The 20300-nt window shown below is 48.0% G+C and overlaps 1 protein-coding gene across 3 annotated transcripts in view; it reads left to right on the forward strand.

The window, feature by feature from the left end:
* WIPF1 (WAS/WASL interacting protein family member 1) overlaps positions 1–20300 on the forward strand; it is a 56249-nt gene that overhangs the window by 29167 nt on the left and 6782 nt on the right. For all 3 annotated transcript variants that reach the window (XM_061380206.1, XM_061380212.1, XM_061380216.1), the window contains exons 3-7: positions 10676–10764; positions 11433–11562; positions 13628–13804; positions 15060–15827; positions 18535–18747. In XM_061380206.1, coding sequence (XP_061236190.1) covers positions 10714–10764; positions 11433–11562; positions 13628–13804; positions 15060–15827; positions 18535–18747 — 1339 coding nt within the window. In that variant the 5' untranslated portion in view covers positions 10676–10713. The remainder of the gene's footprint in view (positions 1–10675; positions 10765–11432; positions 11563–13627; positions 13805–15059; positions 15828–18534; positions 18748–20300) is intronic.

Below are 20300 nucleotides of genomic sequence, written 5' to 3' on the forward strand. Positions count from 1 at the left end.
ATCATCCCAAACAAACACTTCAGCAAAGTCATAAGATACAATGGGTCTCATCCATCGCTCTCTGCAAACTGGCCTGAGCCTTTCCATGAACTCTAATGAGAGTAAAATCAGACTCTCCAACTCCACCCAGTTTAGTGGAGGTTTGGATTCTCGGCGCTTTGTAGCCTCAGATCATCCAAAATTAATTTTTGGAATGGAAAATAAGATTTATTTTTCTTCTTTTTAATTAAAATCTCTACCAGACCTGGTTGCCTGTTTCTTACAAAACTGATTTATGTGGCTTGCTGTGCTGAACTGAGGCTTTTATTGACAGTAACCTGGCTCTGAGGTGGTATTCTGAACTGTCTTTGGCCAAGCAGGCTGCCTTACGTTAGGCAGAACTGGGGTTGGGTTTTGTTTTGTTTGTCCCACACTCCAGGCAGATCAGTCTTTGATTGCTCCTCTAATGACAGGTATTCGAGTTACTCTCTAATTTATGTCGACACCTGGGCTGTAAAAACTCTAATGCACTCTTGCTTGTGTAGCTGCTCTTTCCCTGCTGACTGCCCAGGCTGCTTAACTTTCTGTTTGGGCTTTTGACACGAAATCTGAACTAATCTCTGTGCACTGTAGTTTTTCAACATTCTGATAGGAATATGACAATATTTACAAGAGAGAGGGATTGAAAAATAGTGCTTTAAATTCACTCCACATGTCTGGCCCTTTACATGCCTCAGATTTCCCCTCTAGAGGTAGTCACTATTTTAATATTATTTTATAGATGCTGGCTTTAGTAGAGCAGTCAGTTTGCAGCAGGTTTAGTAAGACTCGGTTGATTGGGAAGAAGAAAACACTTTGTGTTAAAAAAGCCCTATCTGAATGCTGAAATCAATTGAATTCTAAACCTACACCTACTGAGAAGTAAGTACTCTGACAGTGTGTGAGATCCTTGATCCTTTTCTGTAGGCCTTCATTGTAGTAAAATGCTTTTGACTGCAGATTTGTATTGTCCTGTTGGTCAGAAGTGAAAAATAAGTGGTGTTGCACAGGTGACAATGTTATTAATCTAGTGTCTGGGCATGGAGCGGATGCAGTGTGGGGTGCCCCAGAGCTCCCATGATGTAACCTGTGGCTCTAAACAGGCTCTTTTCATCCCAGCCTCAGAATTTGCAGAGAAGCCCCTCTCCTCATAGCCACTGCTGTGAAGGGGACCCGTGGCACACGAGTGGGCAGCCATGGTCAGCAGAAGCCCACCACCAAAATCCCAGCATTCACTCACCAAATTTGGTTCTTATGACTTTGTTCCTCACTGGCTGAAAGGTAACAGCTCAAAACAAACCCCATTCAGACTAATTTCTGATACTTCTTGGCCTGTTATGCCGTAAAACAGTGGAGGAAAGGGGGAAAAATCCTCTAGACTTCTGTTAGTTTTATTCAAATGACAGAATGGTTTTCATGTACATAAACAAGTGGTCACTGCTGTGACATCCTGGAAAAAAAGAAATATGGAGCAATAAGTGGAAAGGCAAAAGGCAAGGACAATAAAGTGAACAAAAGTTATTTCCTATAGTAATAAGCTGGGGGCTCTGAGGGCCAGCTCCTGCCTTTCCACCTCTGGGTCACCAGCTGTGGGAAGCATCCTTTCCTGCCCTGCCTTTGCGGGCTGCCTGCCACCATCAGGCCACGAATGACCCTGTCCAGTCCAAGAGCTGAGCAGTACTGTGATGTGAGGATAAGCAGGTGGGAAAAGTCCTCTTCTTCAGGATTTATTCCAACCTAATGCAATACTTTCTGTTCTGATTTAGGACTAAATAAGCTGGAGGCAATACTCAGAAATCTTTAATTTCTGAAGCAGGTTGTTGGCCCTACCAACAGCTCCTATAGCTTAAGACAGCTCAAGTTTTGAAGAGAAAGCTGTGCAGTGAAGTGCGTGGTGCTGAGCTGCCACATGACACTGAGTGATCACCTCTGCAAGTAATGAGACACTGGAAAAAGCAGCCTATCAGAGAGGAACTCTTGGGCTGTGTATTAGGAACAGTATTTTGTGAACACAAAGGAATAAGGCAAGGGAATAAGATGTAGAGAGATATCAGGTCCTTGCTGCCCAGGGTATGTTGTCCCTCAGCCTCCCCAGAGAATCGTAACAAGGGGCCCTTTCTTTAAGGCTGCATGCTGAGGTTGCCTCCAGGCTGGGTGAATCCCTTGTTGGCTGTGTCAGGCAGCTTGCCTAGGATAACATATCCTTGTACGTTGCTTCAAGTACTCGGGTTGACTAAAGGCTGCTTTGGACGGTAGGTGATCATATGTTGCAGGCAGCTGTGCTATGGGCAGCTGAAGTAAGAGCTCAGGCACAAACAGCTTGGTCCTTAACCATCACTCCTGCCTAGGAGAAGGGTGCAGCTGTATGCTGCGGGCTTTTCTTTGTGGAGGGGCTGGGGAAGGTCTTTTCATCCTTGGCAAGGAGGCAGGAGTGGGGAGGGAGCCATAGGAGGTTGCAATGTCCCAAGTTGTGTCCTCCTGTCCTGAGGGCTGGGACGCAGCCCAGCAACTGTAGATTTCTCTGCTGTGTTTGGCCGCAGCCTCCTGCTGAGGAATGACACACACATGCCTGTTTTAAAGCACCGCAGAGACTCCCTCCATGGTGCCCAGTGCAGGGGCTTTGCTCCAGATGTCGTTTGCAAGGCTAAGGTCCTGCTCCTCAAGGCAGGGTTGCTGTGGCAGGGGACATGAGACATCTCTCAGGGCCTGAGCAGACAGGAGTATTCCTGTACATCCTCTGAAAACACTGGCTGAAAGAAGACGTAGAACACAGATTAGATGGAAGCAGTTTCTGTTTTCGGTGAGTCAGAGATGCTGTCTGCTGTAGTGTATTTGCTCTTAAGTTATCAGCTCTTCTCAAGTCAACATTCAAACACTTAAACTGGCTGAAAACTTTGCTGCTTCTTCCAAATAGTGACTACATTGGTAACTCGGAGCAGTCCTTCTAAGCCAGCCATTGCCTATGATCCTCTGCATATCTTGCAAAATATGTCACTTGAAATAAAAAACCTGATTTTAAAATACTTGGATTAAAGCAACATTCTGACACCATAGCGGCCTATTTCTCAGCTGCAATTTTCCATGGATGCAGCATTGCTGGATTTTCACCATGTAACTCCTGGTTGCCTTTGACAGATGAGGTTTGCTGCTTGCAACTTGCTGTGGACCATGAGTGCACCTGGCTGTTAGGGCCCTTGGTGCCCTGCAGTTGTGTGCTGGCTCAGTGGTCTGATAGTTGTTCCCTTGTCACCAACACCCACAGTAACCTGCTTTGTTACTGTTTTCCTGTGATGCTAAGAAGTAGATCAAAAGTGTTTACGGGGGGGTTAGGCCCTGGGACGTTGCCCAGTGTGAGCTGTAGCCAGTGCTGCCTCCAGGGTCACTGCAGTTTGGGTGCTTGGGGGTGAGGGACATGAATATGAGGGGTGGAGAAAGATGGAAATGCCATATAGTTGTGTCATGGGTTAAGCCCAGCAGGGCATAGATGTGTGGGATAACATGCACAGAGACAGAAAAGCACCTCACGGGACCCTCTCATTTCTTTTCTTCTAACTAGTCTTGTGCTTTGTTTGTTGTTATGGTTATTTACCTTACTAGCCCCACAGCACCTGCACCTTTCACATTGCTCAGTTAAGCTGAGGTAAAAGATGAAAAGGTAACAGATTAGAACTCTCTAATTTATTGAAAAGGGTATGTGTAAAACAAAACAAGTGTATCGTCTCTCTGCAGCCTAAGTAGGGCTGAAAAACTGCTCACTGTGAGACTGCCTTGACATGTGTTTCTAACTCAAAACTACCCCAGGCACTCCTGCCAGAGACCTTTGGGCTCTTGCCTTCCTCTTCACTCCTGTTTGGCCCCTGACCACAGCAGGATGGTGTTGCATCCGCCAAGCCAGTCACTGCCACTTACATAAAGGTGCAGCTCCCCGTGGCAGACCTTCCTGTTATTGCCAGCTCCTCAGGTTGGGCAAAGTCCTGTGTTGGTGCCACATAGACCTCATCTGCATTACACGTGTGCCCATGAATGAAGCCTATCGTCCATCACCCCTCCAAGGGCTGGTTGTGGAAAGAGACTCTGGGGTCAGGGCAAGAGCTTTCCAGAATCGCTGGTGCCAGCCACTCTCTGCCCTGGCGTTTTGTGTACGGGGTGGTATTTTTCAGCCTGAGTGGGAAGTCATACCCAACCACTCATTTCAGGTACTGGGGGGAGCTTCTTGGAAATGTGGAAAGTCCCAAATAAAGTTGGCTTCCTCTCTCTGGCAGTGGCAGCTCCCCAAAACTTCTCTGGGCCTCATGCATCTGCAGTAACTTCTCTTGGTATCTCTTTTGGCTGTCCAGCTCTCTGCAAATGGTTTTAAGGGTGAAACATTACTACCTCCTTATGCTACCACAGCTTCCTGCAGACCGGATAGGACAAGTTGCATTCTCACACCCTTTTAATGCCCTTTCTCAGGCCACAGAGTCTTGTACTCCCTGCACCAGGAGTGTTGTTTCAGCCAGAAAGCACCCTTAAAAGACCGGGCACTGAAAATACTGAGAGCAGCACTTGGTGTCACTTTCTTCCTCTGGAGCTCCTAAGCTTCAAAAAGTTTACCCCAGTTAGGAGGAGGAAAATTCAGGCTCTCTTGCTGAATATAGGTAGTGTGGTTACACAGCAGCCTTCCTGTGCCTCAGTTAAAACTTTTATCAGGTGCGTGTCACGCTATTCACTCCTAAGTATTCTTTGTTCACCCTGTAGGAGAATCCTCTTCAGTATACTCAGGGATTTACTGGCATGGTGCTGCATGGGAGGAATGCCTTCAGCATCTTCTGGAGCTCTCATTCCCACTTTTCCACACTCCCTCACCAACTCTCTTGATGCAGACAGCCCCTCTGGCCTTCAGAGGATACAGTGGTGGAACACAAGGCATGTAGACTCACTTATGGCTTGGGTCTACCATGGAGAGTGGAAGCAGAGGGACCTGAGCAAGTTTAATGACGTCATGGAACCATTTTTTATCAACTGGTTTAATAGCTCTATACTCTGTTAAAAAACAGCTCATGGAAAACTACTGTGGTCTGTATGAAAGTGATTTTAAAGGATCTTCCAGCTCCTACGTACTGTGTTTGCAGTCAGTTGTCCTTAGTGAAGCACTTGGGGACCTGGCCCAATGTCTCAAATTCAGATTTTTAGAAGCTTTACCTTCTTTCCTTAGCAGGGAGTAAGGCATTTTGGAAGAGCTAGGTCAGTCCTGGTTTGGAAGTTAGGCCCTTTTCCATAGGCAGACAATCAGCATTTTAACTGGCAACCTCAGGGTTTCCCCCCCTTAAGTTCTATCAGTTCTATTTTATTTCTATAGCTGTTTGTTCCTTCCTCTTTTATTTTTCTGCTTGGAAATTAATCATGCAGGAAATGATTAACCACAGAGAGCTGTCTGTTTGCCTCTGACTCAATATGTTGAAGAGGGGGCACCTCGAAGCAGTCCAAAATGGCTGACTAGATGCAAACTACTTGCAGTCCAGTTGTTTGCAATGTCCATACCATGTTAAATGTCACATTTCCTTTTAGCATTTGTAATGCTCCTGAAATTATTTCTGAAGTACCAAAGTAAATCCAAAATGCCCAAGATTTGTGTTTCACTGAGTTCAGTTTAATGCCACTTCTGCCTATTACCCTTCAGGCATGACTCCGTGGAAAAGGGGGCTCTTTGCAGGACGCTTTCCTCTGTTTTGCTTTTAAATTTAAGTTATTTTTTATCATGGTGTTGCATATTGTAATATTTTAATACCGTTTCTGACAGTAGCTTGCAAAAATCAGGTCTTGCTTATGCAGCTCTGATGGTATGGGTTACCTGGGGGTGGGTAGGTGGGCAGCTCTGCAGCATCGCCTTTGCCAGTGGTTCCGGTGGCTTTGGAAAGCCAGCAGGTGCTGGCGGTGTGCGCGCCCCTCTCGATAAGGTCGCCCATGGCCTGCGGGGAGGCTGCCACGGCCTCGGGGCTGCGCAAGAGCGAGTGTGAGGGCTGCGGTGGGGTGCCTGCTCCTGGCGATGGGGCCGGATCCCCAGGGGAAACAGCGGTGAGCACGGCGCCTGCCTCGCAGCGGGAGCGCAGCTGCCGCCCTGCTGCCAGCTGTGGAAGTCCTCCTCTCTTGCTGACAATACCGACCTTTGTGCTTTGCGGCTCAGGGGCCGGCGATACGGTGTGTGCGTGCGTGCGGATCAGTTACCGTAATCCTTTCTGCTGCACCACCAGTGCTCGTCTCGGTATAACGTTTCCATACAGATTCCTAAAAACTGTGGTAATTTACTGTCTAGAAAATATGCAAGAACTTAGAAACCCAAATGTCCTGGATTGCAAAGGACTGATATGACCCTTCAGCCTCACTCTTTTGGAACTGGCTCCTTTTCAACACCCTGCAGCACTGAGTGTCATAAACCACTTGGTTATTAAGAAATCTGGTAGGTAACATTTATTACTGAGTGGATCAGTTACTGTTTCAGGCACTTTATAGTGTCAGCTGTTAGAAAATGAACATAATGTCAATTTCTGAAACCCAGCTCTTTCCCACTGACCAGGAGCAAATAATGAGCCTACTGTTGATGTGTAGAACAGTAACCAAAGCCTTCCTCTAGTTGTAAAGTTACACTTAACATCTTAGAGTGTCTTTATGCTCTGTGCAAAACAGCTATCCTGAGAATTAATGATGAACGGAGCAGCTGCAGAACTCAAATTCACTGTTGTGCTGACTCAGCTGCTTTGCTTCTGCAGCCTGAGAGGTGCTGCTCATGCCCAGGTCAGCCCCAGCACTGCACTGTGCTGTGTGGGCAAGCCCCCCCCTTGCTGCATCCCTTCAGTACGTGCTTATTCTTCCTACAGGCTTAGAGTGATCAAATTGTAAAATCCAGAGTGACACCTTTCTGCTTACAGAAAGTCAGGCAAAGAAATAGACTGTACAAAATCTAGCAGCTGAACAGCAAGGGTGAATTACAGCTTCAGAGGTGATGTTTCTTGCTGAAGAGTTTCAGCTTGAGTTTCTGAAATCCTTTCTCAGCAGCAGGAGTGGAGTCAAGAAAGTGACAAAAGTACTAGAGAAGCAGTGTTGTAACTTGTTTTCAGCTAAAATTTAACAAACTGGGGTATTTTACTGGCTCTGTAAAATGTACTTTTGTGTGTGGGCACACAGGTTCAAATCACGCCATATGATCCCCTTTCTGATGGCTCCTAAAGGAGCTGTGTGCTCTAGAACCTCATGAATAAACAACTCTGTGGGATGCTGGCACTAAACTTCAAGCCATTCCTGCCTGAGTATGGCCTAATACAGAAGCTTGTCTTGTGCTTCCAAGATGTCATTTTCCAGACCCTGCTGATAACTGCCCTGGGTGCTATAGGGTTTGTTCAGCAGTAGCTTAATAATATACTCACTAGTGGGTAGCTGTGTCCTCTCCTGTCCTGTTGAGAAAGCCCTTTAGTACCAGAAGAGGTACTAGCTAGTGTGGAGTTGGTGACTACAGTACATCAGAGGATATCATGCCACTGTAAGATGGCACAGGGAAAGAAGGGCACTCAGTGCCTTCCTTTGCCTTACCTTCTTGTGATTAATGTGTGCAGAGAGGGATTTGGAGAGGCTGGATGTGTCTGTGAGTAGTGTCTTCTCTTTAGAAAACTCAGGCTTTGAGTGTTACCTTGCTTCCCCTCTGTCTCTGCCAATGCCTTAAGAAGCTGATCTAAAACAACCCAGTTAAAAGGGCAAAGAAAAGTAGAACAGAACAGCACAAGCATGCAGAAAGCAGTCACTTAACTGACAGAGAGGTTATGGCATTTGCACAAACACTGGCTCACTTGCTGCAGTCAGTTCTGAGCTGCCTTAAGGAATTAATTTACAAGCCTGATATTAGACCAAACTTTATTCTGCCTACGCCAGAGACTTTCCTGTGTCACAGAGTGCCAAGGAGGCTCACAGCACATTATCCTGACTTGTTTGGCCTCTTCTCTCAAAGCAGTGCAAAGAGGAGAATTTCTCTTTTTAATCAGTTGAAGGAGTTAAAACCTTGGTGAAACAGCCTAATGGCACAGTTACACTAAAGACAACTGCAGCTGTGAAAAGACTGTGTTAAGAAACAGGATGGTTGTGGTCTGCTGTAAGAAATAATTTTCCTGTTGACTGTTTTTTCAAACAGGAAGCTGCAGAACAAAGCAGCATTAGTCTTGGTGCTTTTAATAGGATTCAGATTGCAAATATTGTGTTTCGGATAAGCAGATCAGGAAAGGGATAGGGCTTTGTGCAGAGTTTGATGAGACAACCTACAGCTAGTAATGTGGAAGACGGGAATATAACTGAGAGTGTGAATGTGAAGCTGGTGCTTCCCTGGAGACACACAGCAACGCACCAGAGGACTGATGAGAGCACGCCGGTCCGTTTGCAGGGCTTTGCAAGCGCATGTGTTTGCACCGTGCGGCGGCGTAGGCTTGGCTTCGCAGTTTCCTCTCTGTCTGTCTGTCAGTCAATCTGTCTGACTGCCAGCTTCCCCTCTGCTCTGCTCGCTCTTTCACAGTCACTGGGAAGAGAGACAGCTTCTGCAGTAAGGGAGACAAGAACCCACAGGCACTGGAGACGGTGGTGGTGCCACACGCCACTTTAAACTCCATGGGTTTTAATAGATAGGCAGCTGGAGCTTGGGGTGATGTGTCTGGCTCCTTTCCACACACTTTCTCCCCCAAAGATTTTAGACAAAGTACATTAAAATCTTATTTCAGGAAAGGTTTCTTCAGAGGAAGGCAGCTCAGGAACTATTTTTGGGGGGAGGAGTGGGGGTTACAGCTGTATTCTAACTCTTTCAAAGCATGAGCATCTGACAAGATAAATCTGTACTTCTAACCATTTTTTTTCCTCTTATCATGGATCATCTCAGAGTCATTACAGACTTTGTAGGTGGTGACTCACCCCGAGCCCTCACTGCAAATGCCATTTTGTTCCATTCAGGACATTTTCCTAATGCTCATTTAAACTGTAGAGGGTACTGTACCTACCATGAAGTTGTTTTGGCAGATACTGTGCTACTACAGTTCTCCTTGGGTTTATCAAAAACAATTGAGTGACTTCAGGAAGTGAGAGCTCTGTGTTTTTGTGAAAAACCACCATGGGGACCTCAGCTGTCAGCCTGGAGTTGTCTTGAGAATAACCCTTATTCCTGTTCCCACTGTGTTTACCTGTCTTGTGCAAATATTATATAAATGGTGGTAAATCAGTGTTACTGAAGCTGGCTCAGGTGAATGGGCAAGAGCAAAGGACAGGCTGAAACGCCACAGCATCGTTAGAAAAGCCCTGGAGCATCTGATATTCACAGTTCCAGTGAGCAATGTGCCAAAAGGCTACAAAAAGCCCTTGTGACTTGAAAAATAATTCCTCGATGCTTGTCCTTCCTGGTTTGTTTGTTTGTTTGTTTTAACTTTTAATGTTTTTGTTGCAAAGAAAGTTCCACATCTCTGGTGTGTCCCCCCTAGGATTGCCCTGGGTTGGAAGTTCTGCTTCGGGTAGGGAAAAGCGGGAGCGTGATCTCCAGCCGGGGAGGTCAGGGAAGGCTGAGGTTTGGCAGCCAGGCTTTTCCCTCTGCAGCAGCCTGCAGCTAAGAGGCCGGGCTGCCCGCTTTCCTTCCCTGGGGAAGTGCCCACAGCATTATTGCTCCTGAGGAGGAGGAAGGTGAGGATGGAGCGTGGAGTCTTCAGAGAAAGAAGGAAGAAAGGAAGAAGCACGAGTCTTTCCTAGAGCTGTGCTCTAGGGAGCAATGTGTGTGGGGGGGTGGATCTTCCAGACATAGAATCATAGAATCATAGAATAGTTAGGGTTGGAAAGAACCTTAAGATCATCAGGTTCCAACCCCCCTGCCATGGGCAGGGACACCTCGCCCTAAACTATATTACCCAAGGCCTCATCCAACCTGGCCTTGAACCCTGCCAGGGATGAAGCATTCACAACCTCCCTGGGCAACCCATTCCAGTGCCTCACCACCCTAACAGGAAACAATTTCCTCCTTATATCCAATCTAAACTTCCCCTGTTTAAGTTTTAACCCATTACCCCTTGTCCTGTCACTACAGTCCCTAATGAAGAGTCCACCCCCAGCATCCCTCTATGCTCCCTTCAGATACTGGAAGGCTGCTATGAGGTCTCCACGCAGCCTTCTCTTCTCCAGGCTGAACAGCCCCAACTTTCTCAGCTGATCTTCATATGGGAGGTGCTCCAGTCCCCTGACCATCCTCGTGCCCCTCCTCTGGATTTGTTCCAACAGATCCATGTCCTTTTTATGTTGAGGACACCAGAACTGTACACATGTAAGGGCTTTAAAAGATCGGCACCTCTTTCTGAGTGTGATCTTAAAGGGACGATGTCTTCTTGATGCTATACCTATGGGATTATCCTGAAGTACTTCCACAGGAACATGATTCTTGGGGTAAACAGAGTTCAGTTTTATTACTGCATTTTTGTGCATTGCCATAGCAATGCATGGGTTGTGTATGTGTGCAAAACCGGATGTGTATGTCTGTGAGTTTGTGTGGCAGTGGGGATCATAGGGAACCCCCATATAAGGATGTAGCTGCTCTCCATACAATGAAACATTAAGTGCTTCTTACTTAAATTTATTAATCTCTGAGCCTTGTGTGTTTCTGTGTTTTGCTGTGCAGGTTTCTTAGAAAGACCAGATAGAACTCAGCTTTCCACCATGCCCGTGCCTCCCCCTCCAGCTCCCCCTCCACCCCCAACACTGGCCTTGGTAAGTTTTACAGGAGGTAAATGTACCCCATACACTGTCCTCTGTTGCCTCTTGTCATATCCAGTGGGGTGTCCAGAGGCACGGAGGTGCAGCTGAGGGTATGCATGATATCTGGGGAAAGCTCTCCAGCATTCTGTTTATGGTTCGTGTTTGATCCTACAAAAGGGATCATCACTTCCACTCCCTTCCAGTGCCCATATGTATGTCACTAACCTCACTGACTCTCCATCCTTCTCTTTCTCCCATACTGGTTCTTAGCCAGCACAGCTCCCTCAGCCTCCTCAACCTCTTAGTGCTCTACCAAGCAGATTCCTGAAGAGGCCAAAGTCCGCTCTCCGGAACTCCCGGGTAGCGAGTTTGCTGCACTCCCCCCTCACTGCCCTAAGGATTTCAAACTCCAACATTTCATGGTCTCGGATCTTGACTTTAAAAAAATGTGAATTCCCATAAGTATTCTGTTTCTGGTGAATAGTGTGGGTTAGAATAGCACCAGTGTTTGTGGGCCTCAGGTCAGTATCAAGGCTAGCTACATACACATCATTCATCGTGGTATACTACCCATGCGGTGCTGTTAAAACAGAAATTGAAGTCTCAAGAACAACTGTATTTGAGCAGAACTTTTAGCTGGAAGTTGAGGTATATTTTGCTTCCTCACTTTTATTTTGCAGGCAAATACTGAAAAGCCATCCCTAAGCAGGTCAGAACAAGCAGGGCGAAATGCTCTATTGTCTGATATTACCAAAGGAAAGAAGCTAAAGAAGACTGTTACTAATGACAGGAGTGCTCCGATTCTAGATAGTAAGTATGATTCTGCATGTTGGTGTTTCTCTATGCACAAATGGGTCTACATATCTGAATGCACAAAATTGTTTTATATATCATCAGATGAACTGCCATAAGAGAAGTATAAAATGCCAGAAGTTGGCATGCATAAACTATGTTCATCATGGATTAAGTCAGTTGAGAAATCAAATGCTGCTTATGAATTGTGGTTGTTAATGTGCTTGCTTACCCTCATAAAAGCAGTTCTTTTTCTTGCTTAAATCACAAAACTATGCAAACCCTACCAGGAGCTCTGCTGATGAGCTGCAGCAGACCAGGCAGACAAAACCCCTGTCAGGACTGAGGAGAGCACAGAGAATACAGTGTAATTTCAGACTCTACTTTTGCATAAACAGTATAAAAATGAAGGCACGCTGGCATGACACTGATGGCTTGTCTGTGGCCCTGGCACCATTCAAAGCAAAACCAGAACCAGGAGCCAGAGCCCCACCTGTGTGTCCCTGGGCTGCACTGCCGCAGTTGCGCTGCTCCTAGGATGACTCAGGGATGCAGGGATCTTTTTGGCTGAGCCTTGTTGCTCAGCCTGCCCCGTGGTGCTGTGGCACAAGGCAACAGCTTCACTTATGGAGGGCCTGCTGCGTCAGAGGAACAGCGTTTATTGCCTAGGGAGAAAAGACGCTTCTATAGACCGATGAGCAAACGTGATACAGCTCAGTCCAGGTCTGGCCATGCAATTAAAGGCTTGATTGTGATAGGAAGATGATGAAGAAAGCAGGAAATGCCCAAAGGAGTGTGACCAAGTAAGAATAATTAAAAAACATAGGTTCAATCCTGCAGTCATCCAGGTACGTAGTTTTTAAACATTTGATTATTATCTCTGAAAGCGAAGTGCATGTTCTAGCTATTGTAATAAGCTGGAGAAAAGCATCAAGGGGATTAAAGGAGGGGTAAACAATGAGATAAAAATGATGCAGCCTATTGTTTATGTGAATTAACAAATCCTGATGAAAGACTAAACCATAGTAACAACGTTTCTCCAGAGGTTCACACCCCGTGTGAGTCAGAGCTGAACTGAGCTAACATGCTTAAGGAAAGAGAAGAATGATGTAAAACATTCTACCATGAACACATTCTCCTTCCTTTTTTTCTGGATGGGATTATTAGAAGTGCTGTTCATCCACATGTTTTAATTACACTAAAGTCAATGGAATTTTTACCCACCCAAAGTTGTGGAAATCGAAATGCCAGGAAATTAAGCAACTGATCCTCAGCCATGTAGCCTGTTAATTGAGAGCCGATTTCCACTGATATCCCAACCTGTGGGCCTGCTAATTTTGCAGTGGTGCTCTGAATAGGGCTCTTCCCTGCATTTGTAGTAGTAGAAACTCTTCCATTTTACATTTCTCACAGCAGAAATATTGGCTTTAGACAAAAATGGGAGAGGAAGGGAGGGCAGATCAAGTAATTTCTGCCTATTGAAAAAATGAGTAACTAATGATTCTGTCACTGCATTTCTGGACGTACAGTAAAGTAATCAGAAATGCCACTAGGCTTTAAGTAGGTATGTTGAAACATCATCAATAGTGACAGGGTTCTACACATTCCCAGAAGACACCTCCAAGAGGAAGAATGCTTCTATCTTCCTCCTTCCTTCCACATTTCCTGTGAGATTGCCATGTGTCTTGGTTTGCTTATTGAGAAGTAGAAGGGAAGGAGAAGAGAGCAAAGGTATAATGAAATGGCAAGCAGCTCTAAAGATGCTAACAAAGATAACATGATATTCTCAGAGGTCCCATCAATGTCCATTCCTAATTCTCCGCAGTGACTGTTTCTCTGCTTTCCAGTCCAGAGCAGACTAAAGGAAAGTGGTAGCTTAATAAAACACAGTGGCTATGTTTATTGCACCACCTCTTCCATGGTGTAATAGTGGTGGTGATGGTAGCTATGACGATCCAACCTAAACAAGGACTTGTGTGTTTTGAAAGCTTGTCCCAGCTACAGGCATTGCACTAATAAAATAGATGACTCTGCAGGATCGGTCTCGCTTCTCTGCCTAACGTAGGGATCTTTTTCCCAACAGAACCCAAAGGACCAAGTGGAGGTGGTGGCGGTGGCTTTGGAGGAGGTGGTGGTGGCAGCGGAGGGGGCTTTGGTGGTGGCGGTGGTGGCAGCTTTGGCGCTGGTGGACCGCCTGGCCTTGGAGGCCTTTTCCAAGCAGGAATGCCAAAGCTCAGATCTGCTGCGAGTCGAGATGCCGGTAAGAAAGACCTTGCAGTTCCAATGTGAAAAAATAGATGTGACATTGTTTAAAACCTTCATAGCACTGCAGTAAATTACCTGCTGGGGTTGAAAAAGCCTTCAAATATCTTAGGCTCTTAGGAAATTACATTTTTCAGCTTGAGTCTTGTTTTATTCTTAATACTAGGTTTTATAAGGGAGAAGTGAGACTCCTCTTCCCACCCATCCTCCTAGTTATTGATGAAAACTAAAGATCTCAGCAATGTTGAATTTATCTGCAAAGTCCAGTCAGGCAGACTAGGTCCCTAGCTGTGGATGTGCAGGACCAGAGGTGGGGGGAGCATAAAAGGATTCCAGGTTAATTCTCCCTTGTGCACCAGGAAAAAGGATCTACTTTCCAGATGGAAAGTACATCTGCGTCAGCTCCACAACAGCATGATTTGCCATGTAGGGAGTGCATGAGGCATCCCAGCTGGCTGGTACACTGTACTTGGAGGCTTGTCCAGGGTGCGCACTGTATTCTTCTGGCTGGCAAAACAGCTATGCAAAACCTCGTGGCCCTTGGAACAAAGGAGATATGGGGCCAGTGAGTTTTGTAAGGTTAAGGGTGTAGGATTTCACACCTGTGGAAGGAGGACTGGGCAATGGGGATTGTAGGGTGTTACAAACCTCACATATTTTAGACTAATGCAGTTTTTCAGCATGTGTACATAACAGGCTCTCAGAGCTGGTATTTTCTATTGTGTCACAGCCTATTTTGGAAACTTGTAGTAATACAAAAGTTCCTGGCATCACAGAACAGTATTTCTTCAACTGCAAAGCTGGTTGCCTTTTTTCTGATGTGCACAAGTGCATCCTTGGATAACAGCTACTAGAAAGGGCTGAAAAAGAGCCTTTTGCTGCACTGTTCTTAAATTCCATTTAAAAGCTAAGATTTCTTTGCTTTCAGGTTGCTGATATCAAATACTTGTTCTTCACCGTTTCTTCCTTCCCTGTGTTATTGCTTGCTGCGTGATAGCTGTGTCAGTTGTGCTACCTTGAGGCCGCTTCGGTCTCTCACGAAGCCTTACCAGGATGTAACCTGCTCCTGTGGAGCGCTGGCTCCCCAGTGCCATCAAAACTCTGCTAACTGGTCCTGCGCGGCGCGAAGGTGTGCGTGCCCATGCCGGGGCTGACCCCTCACTGTTTGCAGAGCGTTAGGACGCAGCCCGTTAGGTAACCCTGGGACGAAGACCCTGTCCGACGTGTGCTGATGCTCCGTGTTGTGTCCGCAGATGCCGGGGGAGCGCGCCCGCCCGCCCTGCCGCCCGGAGGCCGCCCCACAGCCGCCAAGCCCTTCACTCCGCCGAGCGGCCCGCCGCGCTTCCCTGGGCCTCCCTCGGGGCCGCGGACCTCCGCTCCCGACCCGCAGAGGAGCCGCTTGCCGCCGCCGAGGCCCGACGTCGGCTCCAAGCCTGATGCCGCGCCGCCCCCAGTGCCCAGCACTCCGCGGCCCATCGCCTCCAGCTTGCACAACCGGGGCTCGCCGCCGGTGCCGGGCTTGAGCCGTCAGTCCAGCCTGGGACCCTCGCCCCCGCCGTTCCCGGGCAGCCGGAGCTCGGGGCCGGCCGGGTCCCTCCGGCCGCCTGGCCCCAGTGCGGCTTCCCCCTTCTCCGGCCGACCGCCGCTGCCGCCCACCCCGGGCCGGCCGTCGGAGGACAAGCCGCCACCGCCGCCGCCGCCCCCCGCCGGGCACAGGCCGCCCGCCGCCCGGGATGCGGCCCTGCCCGTGCCGCCGCCGCAGAACAGCAAGCCGCCCGTGCCCTCCGCACCCCGGCCCAGCCTCGGTGCCCCGGCGCCCCCGCCGCCCCCCAGCAGGCCGGGGCCGCCCCCCGTCCCGCCCGTCCCCGGCGGCAGCGACGAGATGCCGCGGCTGCCCCAGAGGAACATCTCGCTGGGGTCCTGCCCTGCGCCCGGCGGCGGGGGCGGCCGCTCCGGACCCCTGCCCCTTCCGCCCAGCGAGAGGCCCCCGCCGCCCGTGAGAGACCCCCCCAGCCGATCAGGTAGGGCCGCTGAGGGTCCCGGGGTGGGCGCGGAGGGATGAAGTGACGATGCTTCATGGAAAGGGGAAAGTTTTGGTTTGCCCAGCGTTGGCGGCGCCCCTTGGACCCAGCATCCTCTGCCACCCTGCCCCGATGCAGCCCTGCAGGTGCTTCACCCTCTGTGACCCAGGAGCAGCATCGGTTGGCTTCGGCTGGGGCGTCGCTTATTCGCCACCTATGATTCACAGAAGTGCTGGAGAAGAGCGATGTGGCTGGCGTGCGGCAGCGCCTTCCCCCGTGAGCTGCTGCTGTGCACGCACCTGCTCTGCAGGGGAAACACAAAGTGCTGCTAGGCACAAGGGACCCTGCAGTTGGAAATGAGGGTTTATGGGCATCACGGTGACTTAAAGATAGTCACTGTGCATCACCAGCCTGTTCACGTGTGCCTTTGCACATCGCAGCAACCTTCATTATAATTACTGTAATTAAAAAAGGGTTGCAAACAGGGGATTTCCCCATTAGGTTCTTTGATGCAAAGAGGCTGTTTTATCTAGCTTCTGATAGGTGACAGCATTCGTCTTCCTGAGTCAACGAGTGTGAGTTAATACCATTCTCGTGAATGGAGGTTTGCAGAACCTGACCTTCTGCGTGTTGGCAGGCACGAACGCTTACAGGCAAATACAAATTATTTTAATAAAAGGCCTAGTTTAGTTGTTAAATGGCATGGCAGCTGTTGCAGGGTGACTAACTTGTTACTTACCATGTGCAGATTTCAAATGAGACCGAGAATTGTCTCTTCTGGGTTATTTCTTAACATACCTTGTCCTCTGTGACAGCTGTTGTTCCTAGTTTTTAAGAGCTGCACACCATAACTTAGCTCTCTTAATACCTGATAGTTCTCTCGTTGGAGGTGAGAGAATTTAGGCACAAGCAGCCAGGCCCTGTAACATCAGGAAGGCAGAAGCATTGCACAGAAGGCCATACTGGGAAGCTTCTTAGAGCTGCCTTTCATTTCATCCTTTGGAAATAAAAACATGGAATCATCTCAAACCTGCCCTCCCAGAGAACAGAGATAAATATCATGGGAGCTCCCATAGGTGACAGCAATCAGTGTTGTTTTCCATCTGCTTGAACCAGTGCTGGTCCCTTATAGCACAGCACCTACAGCAGCCGTGCAGCTACATGGCCCCAAGACCATGCTTTGTGGAGCTGGTTGCCAGCCCAAAGGATGGCACAATGCCAGCACAGCCTGCAGTAAATAAAGCAGAGAAATCTTGTCACGTTTGACTGGGAGCATGGATCAAAGTTGTAGAGAGTGTCTGTAATTAATCAGACACTTCCAAGAGCTGCTTTCCCTGCTTCCACTGGTGCTTTCCTGGTTGGCTCTTTTCTGAGGCAGATGGTTTTAGCAAATCTGCACCACCTCTCTGCTGGCTTAATAAGTAGAAGGAAGTTGTAGCAATAAATTATAAATGTAAATACTCCTGCAGCAGTTGAATGTAGATGATGGGGTTTGGGTAGGTTTAGAGAGAGCAAGCAAAGCTATTCTGAAAGTTGCTAAGTGCTTCTCACTCTTAAAAACCGTTCCCTGAAGGCAAACTCTAGTAATATGTGAAAAAAGAAGGAAAAAGGGGAAGGGGGGGAACCAAACGCACAACGTATAGCCAATTTCTTGAAGCATGCTTCAATGCGTGTTGCTTGAGACACAGGATCTGCTGTTCTCTTTTTCCAAATGCATGTCTATAGCTAGATTTCATCAGGACAAGGAAGCATTTCATAAAAATGGACATAATTGTCAGTTGCCCAACTCTGCCAAACAGAGGTAGTGAGCCCTTTGAACACACATAGCCCTCCACACCCTCTGCTACATCTCCTCGTCTCCTAACTCTCTCCCTGGCAGGAGCAGCAGCTTTCTTGCCTACATTTACTGGCTCCTTGGAGAAGCGCCCTTCCTCTGCCCTCAGGACAGCCCTGTTCCTGCCTTACGTGGGCTGTGTCTTTGCATTTGACCTGTCATGTTACCACGCCAGTTACTCAGACACACACACACTGGGAATGCCAGTCTACGTGTGAGGTCTGTTTCCAGTTTAGCGGGAGGTGGATGTTCTCCAACTACTAAAACCCTGGCATGCAGCACATATGTTTGTTTACAAATGAGCGAGCTGATGCCATGCTGCTTACCACTGCCATTCCTGGGCTGGATTCCCCCGTGTGCCACTGCAGGCCCTGGCTCTGACACCCAGGGATGACCACCCCTATGGGCAAAGAGCCTCTGAGGGTAGCAGAGCTCTTCTTTTACATGTCCTCTTGCCTTGCTGTGGTACATGGAAAGGAAACGGGCTAAATTTGGACCTTCACAGGACCCTGAATTACAGCTGTAACTTATGCTCATTGAGGCCAATGTAATTTATGGTGGTTTAAAAGTGGCTGCAAGGACCAGCACATCTGCAGAGGTTTCTGTAGCTAAGGGAAATGGAAATATGGTCACTGGTGTATTTATGCTTAGGTATACGCTGCTCTCCTATCTTCAAATCAGCACCAACTCCATAGAGAGCCCTGGAGAGCAGAGAAGTGGGTGCTGAGGGTGGCTCCCTGCCAGGGTCCTAAGGCAGCCCACCTTCTCTGGTTTGATAGTGGGAGACTGTGGGATTCAGGCAGTGGCCTACCACTGGCAGAATAACCCCTGGTACAAATATCATTTGTGTGCTTGCCTCTTGTCTTTCTCCAGGCCCACTCCCACCACCTCCTCCCATAAGCAGGAATGGAAGCACTTCACGGGCTCTGCCCGCTACTCCGCAGCTGCCCTCCCGGGCAGGGCTGGACAACCAGAGAGGTGGACCACGACCGCCGCTTCCTCCCGACCGGCCGGGATCAGCAGCGCCGCCGCCACCACCGCCACCTTCAGCAGCTGTCAGAAACGGCTTCCAGGATCCTGGCGACGGTAAGCCATGCACCCAGCTGTTTGCCTCTGTTAGAGACCATGTAGCAGCTTTTGGCCTTCAAAAAGGGTTTGGGATAGAGGCTTTGTTTCTAGTGCAGACCTTTGATTTCTGACCATCAGGGGTGTCAGTAGGGTCTCAGTTAACTCTGCCAAGTGAGAACAGGATAAATACGCCATACATAGAGCAGAACTGCAAAGTCATCAATACAGTCACCAAAATAATCCTTTGAAAAACAAACTGGAAAAAAAAAAAAGAAACATATTCACGATGCTTTGCTTTGCTACAGTGCAGAAATAGAGCCTAAGGCGTGATCGTTCTCTTAATATGAATTCAGATGATAGCTACATTAAGATACTTTGGAAGTCAGAACAGATTAATGATGATTTGAAAGCTGAAAAACAGAGGAAGGAAGAGATTGCCACAATCCTGCTGAAAATGTCAGTGCTAGTGTTTATTGAAAAGGTGAGGTTGCTGTGTTTTAAAGATTCATCATCCTTTTATTTTTAATTGTTTTCTATTTGTAAAGGGGAGGTAAATCTATCAGCTAATTACGGGAGGCCAAAATTGGTATTTCTGGCATTTAGAAGATTAGAAAAAGTAAGCAGAAAATACAGCTGTAAGGTCCTACACCTGGGTCGGAGCAATCCCAGGCACAGCTACAGGCTGGGCAGAGAAGAGATTCAGAGCAGCCCTGCGGAGAAGGACTTGGGGGTGCTAGTTGATGAGAAAATGAACATGAGCCGGCTTCAGTGTGCGCTCGCAACCCAGAAAGCCAACCGTATCCTGGGCTGCATCAAAAGGAGCGTGACCAGCAGGTCGAAGGAGGTGATCCTGCCCCTCTACTCTGCTCTCGTGAGACCTCACTTGGAGTATTGTGTACAGTTCTGGTGTCCTCAACATGAAAAGGACATGGAACTGTTGGAACAAGTGCAGAGGAGAGCCACGAGGATGATCAGGGGATTGGAGCACCTCCGGTATGAAGATCAGCTGAGAAAGTTGGGGCTGTTCAGCCTGGAGAAGAGAAGGCTGCGTGGAGACCTCATAGCAGCCTTCCAGTATCTGAAGGGGGCCTATAGGGATGCTGGGGAGGAGCTCTTCATTAGGGACTGTAGTGATAGTACAAGGGGTAATGAGTTAAAACTTAAACAGGGGAAGTTTAGATTGGATAGAAGGAAGAAGTTCTTTCCTGTTAGGGTGGTGAGGCACTGGAATGGGAAGTTGTGAATGCTCCATCCCTGGCAGTGTTCAAGGCCAGGTTGGACAGAGCCTTGGGTAACATGATTTAGTGGGAGGTGTCCCTGCCCATGGCAGGTGGATAGGAACTAGATGATCTTAAAATCCTTTCCAACCCTACCTATTCTGTGATTTGATGAACTCATGCTTTTGAAGCAGCTTTACACCTCCAGTAAGGCAGGTGGGTCACAGACACATTTTATCATACACAGGATATTTGCAGGGTTCAGAATCTGCAGGTCCTTTGCACACTGGATTCTACTTGCAGCCTTTGGGAGGAAGCATAGAAAACCTCGATCACAGCAAATAACCACATGTA

This window comes from Neopsephotus bourkii, unplaced genomic scaffold, assembly GCF_033783945.1.
Source record: "Neopsephotus bourkii isolate Nb327-2 ecotype Australia unplaced genomic scaffold, CSIRO-AGI_Nbou_v1 NB_196, whole genome shotgun sequence".
NCBI classification, from domain to species: domain Eukaryota; kingdom Metazoa; phylum Chordata; class Aves; order Psittaciformes; family Psittacidae; genus Neopsephotus; species Neopsephotus bourkii.